At 41.7% G+C, this 12,087-nt stretch overlaps 1 protein-coding gene across 2 annotated transcripts in view; it reads right to left on the bottom strand.

Annotated features, from left to right (window-relative positions):
• The window catches only part of KIT (KIT proto-oncogene, receptor tyrosine kinase), an 88,349-nt gene that overhangs the window by 38,561 nt on the left and 37,701 nt on the right, over positions 1-12,087 (bottom strand). For both annotated transcript variants that reach the window (XM_043572625.1, XM_043572623.1), the window contains exons 2-5: positions 10,850-11,119; positions 7,506-7,787; positions 6,265-6,401; positions 1,044-1,215 (exon numbers count right to left, since the gene is read on the bottom strand). In XM_043572625.1, coding sequence (XP_043428560.1) covers positions 1,044-1,215; positions 6,265-6,401; positions 7,506-7,787; positions 10,850-11,119 — 861 coding nt within the window. The remainder of the gene's footprint in view (positions 1-1,043; positions 1,216-6,264; positions 6,402-7,505; positions 7,788-10,849; positions 11,120-12,087) is intronic.

Below are 12,087 nucleotides of genomic sequence, written 5' to 3' on the forward strand. Positions count from 1 at the left end.
ATATGAGATTATTGTAGAATAAATCACAGACCTCTAACATTGCTTCATAAATTATTGAAGAAACAGGGGGGAAAGAGGAGAAATGAAAACAAATATCACATCGTTTTATTATTGCTCGTGAGGAAGTTTCACCACCATGCAAGTACTTAATCAAAGTCAAGCACTAAGAACATAACTGCACTAAAAAGACAAGAAAATAGATTAAATTCGAACAATACTCAAAAGACCAAAGGAAAAAAAAGTGTAAATAAAGTAATTTAAAAATTATTATTATTTCCAGGAAATCAAGAACAGTACTTCACTGCATTCTGCTCTCATTAAGCAGATCTTGGAAAATAAAGATTTGGTGAGATTTCCAGAGGAGGGAAGAAAAGGTTAAACCTTTACATAGTATGTACTAGCTAGATGCGCTTAGGACCATAGGTACCATGATCCAGTTTATGCTAGGCAGAACCAAGGACCTAACTAACCCCAGTGGGGTTCCTTCCTGAAGGTTTATGCTACGGCCTATAAGGCTACAAGACAGGGTGAAGTGAGGGGCATACTAGGAAGAAAAAGCCCAACTCAGCCCTTCCTGCAACAAATAAACCAGACCCCTGGGCGGTAAAAAAGATAAACCAAAGACTGAAGCGCCTCCCTAAAAGATGCCGAGAAATACTGTAGGCTCTCAGCACTTGCTCTCCTCCATAGAGAAAGTCTACACCCACTTCCAAACTCAAGTCATTCAGCAAGGACCAGAAGTTTTGAAAAAGCTCCAGTTCACACTTTGTGTGGTGGGGAGGGGAGGGCGGATGGCAGAAAATGGCCCACTGAAACCACTTCAGTTACATCTTTCCTCTTCCCCTCTATTAAACTGGTAGGATCTGCTCTTGGGCTCTAGTTGGAAAAAGGCTACCGTGATCATTTTCATGCATTCATTCATTCCGTGATCATAAAATTTCTAAGAATCGCTTCAAGATTCTATTAACATAAAAAGGAAACTCTCTAGCAACGTCTTCTTTCACTACTGCCGGTAATTTATACGTTCGCATAGAGATATTTACCTACGACTTCCAAGGTTGTTGTGACATTTGCCGATCCAAAAGTATTATTGGCATAACACATGAACACTCCAGAATCGTTAACTCTTGCTGAGCTGATCGTCAACCTTTCCTGACGTACAAAATTGAAGTCACCTTGGTGCCAGCTATTACTCTGTGGCTGTGCGTTAGTTTGCTGGTTACAGGAGAGGAAAAAAAAAAAAAAATCAAAGATTACCATAAAATTTATATTCAGGATCTTTCCTAGCTAGATAAATTAAAAATAGCAGCAATTAACTTCTCCATATTAACATTCATTATACACTATTTAAGTAAGAATAATAAAGCATCATGACAAGTCTGTCATTGGAACACTTCATATCCCTGGATTATATTGAAAGATAGTCACTATTAGAAAAAACATGAAAATTCATTTTTTAATAACCATGGCATACCTGATTCCAAATTCTCTGCAGCACTAAATATTTGTTTAACAGTGCCAAATTTTAGAAGTTACTATATAAGAAATACCACATTTTACAATGCTGATATTTTACTCTATTTTACAATGAGTCAGCATAGTTAGATCATATCAGTATTTCCTGTTACATGTATTTTTTTAAAATTTTGTATCCTAGGGGCGCCTGGGTGGCGCAGTCGGTTAAGCGTCCGACTTCAGCCAGGTCACGATCTCGCGGTCCGTGAGTTCGAGCCCCGCGTCAGGCTCTGGGCTGATGGCTCAGAGCCTGGAGCCTGTTTCTGATTCTGTGTCTCCCTCTCTCTCTGCCCCTCCCCCGTTCATGCTCTGTCTCTCTCTGTCCCAAAAATAAATAAATGTTGAAAAAAAAAAAAAAATTAAAATTTTGTATCCTAGCGATTGCAAGAAAACACATCTCTAATCATCATGTTCTATTAATATTTATACTATTTTCATGAATAAAAGTAGAATCCCAATGTCTAAAGCTAGCTTGGAAATTCATCCTACAGTTCTTACCCAGCAGAATTTTGGCAACTATTAAAAGGGGTCCCATTGGGGCGCCTGGGTGGCTCAGTCGGTTAAGCAGCCGACTTCGGCTCAGGTCATGATCTCACGGTCTGTGAGTTCGAGCCCCGCGTCGGGCTCTGTGCTGACAGCTCAGAGCCTGGAGCCTGTTCGGATTCTGTGTCTCCCTCTCTCTGACCCTCCCCCGTTCATGCTCTGTCTCTCTCTGTCTCAAAAATAAATAAACGTTAAAAAAAAGAAAAGGGGGGGGGTCCCAAAGTATGTAAAACATGTAAGACCAAACCCAAATTACTTAAGCATGAGCTGAAGAGAAAAAGTTACAAATTTACTCTTGTGCTATCACCATTCACACATGGAGAGATTTCTGGTATGGAAAATATCATGGGAATAAAGTAAAATATAAACTATAGCTCCTCTCTGAAAAGATTAAAAGGCGTACCAAAGAGCTTTCTTCATCTTCCAAATTTTCTGTAATATGAACACATTCCAATTGAAAAAATAACAACTGAAAAAAGAAAATAAAGGAGCTGATACTGACATGGAGCGAGATCAAGGGTTTTTGCTGGCCAGGCCACGGTGAGCCTATTAGCATTAGACCATTCTGACGGCATTGTAAATCAGAACAATCCTTGTGGAAAGCAGCTTGGCAGTATGTTCATATCCCCTGATCGATTTCAGCAAATTTATCTCAAGGAAATAACTCAATTAAAAAAAAAAAAAAAAAAAGCTCAAAAATATTTACTGCAGTGAAATCTCAGAGATGACCTAAATGTCTACCAAGGATCAAAATCATGAACGTGAAAATAAGAAAAATGTTTATATTACTTAAAACACCTAAATCGAGTGTACCTTAGAACGGCAACCATGTGATAATACAGATGCATGGGGGCAGAGAGAAAAGAAATATGAAAAAAAAAAAAAAGTGGGCTATATAGTGTTTATAAAGACCAGTCACACAGTCGGTTCAGCATCCAACTTCTGATTTCAACTCAGGTCATGATCCCTGGATCATGGGATTGAGCTCCACGTTGGGCTCCTCAGGGAGTGTAGAGACTGCTTAAGATTCCTCTCTTCCTCCCTCCCTCTCTCCCTCTCTCCCCACCCCCACCCCCTCCACTGCCCACATGCTCTCTCTCAATTAAAATAAATAAATAAAAATAAATTAAAAAAAAAAAAAAAAAACCAGCCAACATAAATACTACTGGAGCTCTTGAGATGCTTGAGGTCCAAACTGGGTTGTGTTGTAAATATAAAATATGTCCCCGATTTGGAAGACTTAATATCAAAAAAGTAATGTAAAATAACCCATTGATACTTTTTGTTAATTACATGGTAATATGTTAGCTATACAAGGTTAAATAAAATATATTACAATCAATTTTACTTTTTTTACTCTCTGTCATGTGCCTACTAGACAATTTTAAATTACATAGGAGGTTCACATTATATTTCCACTGCATAGCACTGCTACATGCAGTGGTAGAATTATATGTTTCTCTTTTTTTCCTCATGTTATTATATTTTTGGAAAAAAAAATTTTACATTAAAATGAGCATACATAAGAGCAGACTGCCAAAGCTGAATGTTTTGAAATAAAAAGAAGAGAAACCTGCTTTGTTAACTAACTGTGAGATCTTGAGCAAGTCAAGGATACGAGCAGTCATAGCTTTTGTTTCTTTTTTTTTTTTTCTTTTTAAGACAGAGAGAGACAGAGCATGAACGGGTGAGGGTCAGAGAGGGAGACACAGAATCCAAAGCAGGCTCCAGGCTCCGAGCTGTCAGCACAGAGCCCGACGCGGGGCTCGAAGTCACAGACCGTGAGATCATGACCTGAGCAGAAGTGGGACGCTTAACCAACTGAGCCACCCAGGCGTCCCACCCAGCTTTTGTTTCTGAAAGGGAAGGAGAGAAGGTCTTTAAAGAAAGGTCTTGAAACGCCTTTCCAATTTGAAGCACTAGGCAGATTTGAAGATACTCCCTTCCCAGAGATTCTTCTAGTAATTGGCAGAAATCTGCCATTTTGCTGCAGAAGATCAATCAAGAAGATGCAATAGCAAGGTGAGGTGACATTGTTCTGTCCTCTCCCGGTCCATCATGTCATAGACTTCTCTGCAAAGGCAGAGTGACGATGGACAGGTAACATCACACATTCTAGATTTACGGTATCTCTTCCTTCTAGTTCTCCCAAGAGCCCAAAGGTCTTCTAACAGGGAGTTAAACCTGAACAATGAACATGTCAATGCGGGAAGGAAAACCTTGGACCTCAGTAGTGATGCAGACCCAACACCCAAACCTGAAGACCATTTTTAGGACACTGTCAAATATCCTAATTAAAAGTAAAAAATACAAGGGTTTAAAAGCATCAGGAAAGCTAACCAAGATTCACAAGTGTTGAATAAACGCCAAGACTCTCTTACGTTTTAAAACACACAACAGCAAAAACTCTAGGACAGTCATCTTATCCTAGATTTCATTGTGAGTTAGTTATTCCAAAGGGTCAGAGTCAAATACCATGGATTTTTAAAATAATTTGATAGTGCTAAGAGTGCTAAGTATTTCAAATTAAGCCAAAGGATATCAACAAAAGATTCATGGATGAACCTTGGCGGAGAGCCATGAGCCCCATCTGCAAGTCACATATTACATATTGTTTGCATGTGATTTGGTTTTCCTTAACCCTTGAGATGCACACTGGGATTTCCCCAAAGAGCTCCCAATACCAAAGGCTTATCTTCCAATGCCAGTGGATTAATTGGGAATGGCATGTAGGACTCCAGGGAAAAACGGTTCAGAACAAAACTGCCTGGGGCAATATAATTCCTCATAGAAAAAAAAGCTAATTTTCAAGTTGTATGGAGGCTCAAATATACACATGGTATAAACTGTTCTCTCATCTGAAATCAAGGATTATAGAAAGCCAATTTATATAGGATTGCGTTCTATAAGGTCAGTCAAAAATCCATACATAAACTATTGTTTTTATTAAGTTCTATGATACAGAAATGAAAACTTGTTTCTCTGAGCCATTGGTTTGAAAGAACAAGTCTAGTACAATCCATTCTCCTAGTCAGTGGTGATAGGCTTCACCAGCAAGGGATCATCCATCACAAGTCTATGTGAATACCACCATACTACTTTGCATTACGCTAATCACCATGGTTACTTATCTAGCAAAGCATTCTTTAAACAGGCATGAAATCACCAATGTTGAATACAGAGCAAGGGGAGGGAGGACAGGAAGAGGAGGAGAAGGAAACTATATTATATCTTTCCTTCAATGTAATGCACATATGTATACGAAGAAAAACCACGGTAAAAGCTAGTTAACTAGATGGCCAACATTATGCAAATAAAAATTACTGAAACTTCAGTCGACGGGAATTAGAAAACAAAATATTTGGGAATTTAGACATTTTAAAGACCTTGCTATTAAGGAGTATTTAGAGAGGAAAAAAAACAAAAAACAAAAAAACTTCCTATAACTGGCTAAAATTTACTTAAGATATGCCTAACACAGTACCTGACATATAGTAGACATTCAATACGCATTTGTTAAATGAATGAGAACTTAAACATGTCCAAATGTTTCAGATTAAAGATAACCATTTTATTAATAGTGACTAAAACAAACAGAAAACCATTAGCAACTTGATCTCAGGTAACCAGCCTCAGAGGGGAGAGTCAGATCAATACAAAAAAGAAACCCAGCTCTCAAATGGATAGGCCACTTTGTGGGAAAGCGAAGAGCTCTCTCTAGTTAGCATCTGAGACCATTTACTCTTTTTCAACGTGAAAGGAAAAAAAAAACATTGACAACTTTGCCCAATATTTTAAATAATCTGCCCTGGATAGCTCTGATAATAGTCTGAAAAACATCAAGGTGCATACGCAATCATTAGTTTTCTTAAAATTTCCCCAGGAAAGTCAAAGAAACAGCGTACAGTAACAAAAGGAGTCTCAAGTCCTCTCTTTGATTTTCTCAACGTAAATTTACCAAATGACACGCATGTGTCACTAACAATGAAGATACACACCCACATATGGTGTCACGAAAGGGGGAAATCTGCATCTCGACTCACGCCCAGACAGTCCCACCTCAGACAGACATACCAGCTGAGCCTCCCCAGGACAATTAATAGACCCTTTTAAGAAAAAAAAAAAAAAAAAAACCCTTAAAATCTCCCACAAAGAGAAAACCATCGATTGGGGGGGAAAAAAAAAAAAAGGGAACAAGCCACTTACCGGGCTGTTTTCCTTGATCCACATCGAGTCCACGGAACTAGACACATCTTTTATCAAGCACATCACGGAGAATTCTTCCCCTTCCCTAAGAAGATGGCTTGCTTTGGACACAGACACAACTGGGACAGCTCTGATGGCTAGAATAAAAAGAAATGGGACCCTCAAATAGTCTGTTCTATTATATGCCATTTTCACTTGCCACTTTTCCTCAAATGCGCACAACTTACTCGGTGGTCTGTTAAATAAAATATCAGGTATGCTACTGACTGCTCTGTAGTACTTGCACATCAGCAGGCATCAGCAATTAAATCTTGTATCCTTCAAGCAAATTCATTAATACCAGGTGAAAAAGATAGGGCCGTCTGCTTTGAGATTATAACGCTCCTTGACAATGCTATTTTGAAACGGGCAGGCCTGGCATTAATCTTTACCTCACACAACCTTGATGGTTTCATGAGGACGTGACCCGCACCTAGTTAACTTCTTTCAACCGAACAGGCATCTTTCCCGTAGGCCGTAAAAATAATACGTTGTCCGTCTCTGAAAACCCCCATTTTAAATAACCAGACTTTCCTTAAACGCCAATGAGCACACTTTTTCAAAAGCCTTAAAAAAAAGCCCCCCAGTTGCTGAATGTCAACTGGTGTCGAATTTGATGATCTGAGATACAAAATCTAGATATCTTCCAGCTACCAAAATAATCTACATAACGCCAGGATAACAACAAAGTCTGTACTCAGTTGGTACTTGCCTCCTCAGATTGTGAAGAGTTTGGGAATGCATGAAAATTAAACAGCCGAGGAGAAAGTCAATCCCTCTGTCAATACTAAATCAAGGAGTGAATAATGTGTATGCTAATCTTTTCAAATAGTGTAACTGAAGCTTCCCAGTGAGTTTCTCTCGGAAGGAACACCTCGTGCGGTTACAAAACTTGGGGTGCCCCTATGTCGGTAGGTTTCACAGCGGTCCCCTCCTCCTACTGCCCCCTGTACGGTCTAAATGCCAGTCGTTGGTCAACGCGCCCCGCTGGAGGCAGTCGTGGGCGGTTGTGTGGGGTGGGGACTATGCAACAAAGAGTTCACAAGCAGCTGACAGTAGTCTGAAGCCGGGGGGAGTGAGGAAGAGCCAGCTGCCTCTCGGCCGATCGAAAGATGGACCAGCGAGAAGAGAGAAGTCGTGTACCAATCAACATCAACAGCTGCTCCGCCTCCCAGAAGAAAGCGAGAAGGGCCCCCCCTTACCTGCCCTCACTTTCAGGGTGAATTTCTTCGACAGCACGGACTTGCCCTTCCGGTCCGCAGAGCAATGCAGGCACAGCCGATGGTACTCGCGCTTCACATTCCTGATTGTGATGCCAGCCTTGGGATCGGTGACGAAAGTCAAGTCCTTGGGAAGAGGCTTCCCCTCGCACCCCCGGAGGGAGTAATTGGTCACCTCTGGGTCTGTCAGAGGACAGCGGACCAGCGTATCATGGTCTTCTTTCCCATACAAGGGAAGGTCAACGAGGAAAAGCTTTGTGGGATCTATAGCGTGTCAAAAATCGGTAGTTTGAATGGTTGAAAACATTTTTGAAAAATCTCAAACGACTCCGACGTTTCTCTTTGCGAGCAAAAGTAGAATTTACCCAAACGCTGCTAATTAGGTAACAGTTAACATTTGTCCCTTTCCATGTGTCAGACACCAAGCTTGGACCGTTACGCTTTCTCTCATTTAGCCCTCAAAACAGCCCTCAGTGGGGGCGCGCCTGGGTGGCGCAGTCGGTTAAGCGTCCGACTTCGGCTCAGGTCACGATCTCACGGTCTGTGAGTTTGAGCCCCGCGTCGGGCTTTGGGCTGATGGCTCGGAGCCTGGAGCCTGCTTCCGATTCTGTGTCTCCCTCTCTCTCTGCCCCTCCCCCGTTCATGCTCTGTCTCTGTCTCAAAAATAAATAAAAACGTTAAAAAAAAAATTTTAAAAAAACAGCCCTCAGTGAAGGGCACTATCATCATCACCCTTTTATACATGAAGAAACTGAAGTCTCAAAAAAGTGACTCTCCTAGGGGCGCCTGGGAGGCTCAGTCGGTTAGGCGTCCGACTTCGGCTCAGGTCATGATCTTGTGGTCCGTGGGTGCAAGCTGTCTGTGCTGACAGCTCGGAGCCTAGAGCCTGCTTTAGATTCTGTGTCTCCCTCTCTCTTTACTCCCCCATCTCCTTTGCACTCTGTCTCTCTCTCAAACATTAAAAAAAATATATTTTTTTTAAAGGGACTCTCCTAAAGTGACATGGTCCAGAAACGGCTGGGCAGAACTCGAACTGCAGTCCAACTGATACCACAACTTGGGCTCTTAAAAATCTGGGGATATTTTATTACAAAACTTACTCTTTTTCCACAACAGAGGATACTCTAAGGAGCATGAGCCAAGACTAAGCCGGTCTGATATTACCTATCAGGATCAGAGAGGAGAGGTATTCTTCCTCTTAACTGTTCTGTGGGGACCCCCTTCCAGAGTCCCCAATCTCCAGAATCTTTTGGCTTCTGCATAGAATCTGCGAAAACTATTAGCAGGCCACCCCATACGAATGTCACGTGGGTCCCGCTCTATCCATACTCTCTTGAAAGACGCATATTAATACAAACTTGTGGAAATCAACTGAAGCCATATTCCCAAGGGGAGCTCATGAGTTTCAGGAATGCGGTGGCAAACACTTTATCATCCAAACCAGGACGCTTGTGAGTGGAGTGCTATTAACAATTACGCCAGGACACCAGGTGTGGACTGGAAAAGCCTCAGGCAGACTGGGACCTCATATAAGCAAAGACAAACCTCATTCTGTATACACAATATGCTGCCACCTCTCCTGTGTAAAGAGAATACAGATACACGGTTGGGCCAACAGATTATGTTTAAAATGTTTCTTACTTGTCCTTTCTACCTGGAATTCAGGTGTTCCACAAAAATCAACTTGGCATCATTGAAATATATACTGACCAATTTTGAAAGGTAATTTTCCAGAACGAACTATGCACGTCCCAGCCTTACTAATGAGTTCTATGAATAAAGTACTTCATGATGGCTGAACTATGGTCTGAGGCCATAGCTGTTTTGTTTGGTTTATTTTTTGTACATCTACTCTTGCTCGGTGGCTTAGTCTAGCTCCTACAACGCCCCAATTTCTTTCATTGCTGTAACATGAATCACTTAAGTATCCAAACATCTTAAATCAGTAATAATTCAGCATAGGGCTAAGTTACGAGGGAAGACTTTCCCTTTAAAGAAAACCATGAAGTCTGCCAGACCGACCTGGCGAATTCAGTCTTCCCCATTAATTCAGTGGTTTACCCATTGCGTTAATGTGCAGAATGATACTTCATTAGCACCTGAAAATTAAAGAGTACCTTCCTGAATGTCAAAGAACAGCACACAGGTTAGCTCGACAATTACGGAATCATACCCAGAGGCTAAGCTGCGCCTTATCACTGTGTATTTTTCAGCTACCCACCTAGGAAAGAATAACAGATAAACTAAGGAGAGGCAGAGTGAATTTCATGGCAACCTTCTCTACAGTGAACACTAGGTGAGTCAACTGTATTAACCCTTGATAGAGCTAGAATTTGCACAATGCGGTCTCCTCAAAGACAATTACATCAGGACGACAGAGCAGGTGATCTTATCTGAAGGTTGCGATGAAAACCTGAAGCTCTTGAGGTTGCCCAGATCTACGATCTAGGACAAATTTACTCATTATTCCTCCACAATAACCACGGGTGAGGCCTCCTACGCAGCCTCTTTCAATGGTAGCCCCAGTCTAGGTACAGACGCAGGACCAGAACTGGGACTCTCTTTGTCCTGCTAGAACCTGGGTATATCTCTTAAGCTTTAAGTACTTGTTTTTACATCAACGAGAAGATTCTCCTGCCTACCCCCCCTTCAGCAAACCTCCTCTTGAGAAGGAGGTGAAAAGCACAAATACAGATGAATCATGGAGGTTGTCATGGGAAATGAGGTACAGAAATCCAACCATCATATTTTTCTTCTAAGAGGTCACAGTTTGTTTGTTTTATCTGTTCTTCGGGTTTTGGGTTTGTTTTTTTACATGAATCCACTGACAACTATTAAGAACCTAAGAGGGACAGGGGTTGATTAGCTGACTGGGTGACTTTTCCGGAATTTGCTCCCTAAAAGTGGATCAATTCTTTTGAAGTGTTGGCCTGTTTAGGCCTTTAGAGGCCTTTAGTTCCCCGAAGTGTTTTTACTAAGTGGGAGTATCTAGGATCTCAAGGCATTAAAATGCAGCTTTCCCAAAGGGCCCAATTTATTCTCAGGGTTTACTCAGAGCTTCCAGAACAAATGGGCTCACCATATTGTAACCTCATTAGGAAGAGCATCACAGCCTTGCAGACCTTCAGCTGGAGTCATAACCACAGCCACCATGTGTCAAAAGATGGGGGGGGGGGGGGGGAACTAACTAAGAATAATTTGTTTTAGGTTTTCTAGACCCAGCCAGTAACATTTTATCTCTGGCTGGCCATGTATATGTCATCCATAATTAAGAACAAGCTCTTAAGTTCTCCAAAGCATAGCATGAAAGAAAGCCACACGTTTACCTCTAACAAACACGTAAATGGAACTGCTTAAGCCGCCTCCGTTGGTGCACGTGTAATTGCCTGTGTTGGTGGCCTCTGCTTTCTCCGTGATCCATTCATTGTGTGTGATCTCACTCGACTGGCCCAGGGTCTCAAAAGTCCATTTGACAAACCCTGGATCGGTGCACAACAGCCTAATCTCGTCGCCAACACTGACTATTAACTCTGACGTTGCTGGATGGATGGACGGTAGAGACCATTCCCCCGGACTCGCAGATGGTTGAGAAGAGCCTGCCAAGAAGAGTCAGAATCGTGTTGAGTATGATCTTTTTCCTTGGCGAAATAAAGCATTTCTTCCGATATTGATTTCCATCTTCTGTGTGCTCTACAATAAAAATAGGACAGAGCTGCCCGGCTATTTATAGTTAGAAAGAGTTCTGTTTAAAGTTTAAGTTCATCTACTGAATTATTTTCTGCAACTCTCAACTAGAGGGTCGCACTTGGTATGCAACCAACTCACTGGATGCCATGGCCTTCTCTGAGCTAAACACCCCAGCTGGGTCAAGTTTTCACTCTGAATAGGGGCCGTCGCCGTGGTACTGACTTGCTGACACCCAGCCTAGAAACAACAAAAACAAAACCTCGCACTATAAAAACACACACACAAAAACTCCTGACCTGTTACTCTCATGGCAAAACGTACGTGATCATGACACAGCTTGGCTGTGAACTGTTATTTGTATGCAGTGCTCCTTACATGGTGATGTTCATCAAAAGGAGAACTATTTATGAGTTCCAAGCAATAGGGCAGAAAATGAAAATCCCATTTGAAAGATCAGACCATGAGAGGTTTCACGACATTTGTCGGGTGGCAGCCTAATCAAACTAATGCCTAGACAGGCGTCCTAGTTTAAAGATGCAAACTTTAGACTCTGAATATGAAACTTGAACCTTAGAAAATTCGCAGCGGTCAACTCATTCATCCATCTGTCGCATAAATGCATGAATTACGATCTGCAAAAGCTTTGGGCATAGATGCATTAATTGTGATCTGCAGAAGTCCACGTGAAGTGCAACACGTGGTTCTTACACACACTCCAGAGTTTACAGAACACACTGCTTCCATGTCAGAATAAGTGAAACATAGCTCCGAGTTTTAGCTTTAAGCTGAAGAAGTAGGAGGTGGGCTGGGCCAGAAAAGGCCAAAGACGAGACACGTGCCATGGACATATACCACAGAGACCACGCGCAGAGGCACC

This window comes from Prionailurus bengalensis, chromosome B1 (assembly GCF_016509475.1).
Source record: "Prionailurus bengalensis isolate Pbe53 chromosome B1, Fcat_Pben_1.1_paternal_pri, whole genome shotgun sequence".
Lineage (NCBI taxonomy): Eukaryota > Metazoa > Chordata > Mammalia > Carnivora > Felidae > Prionailurus > Prionailurus bengalensis.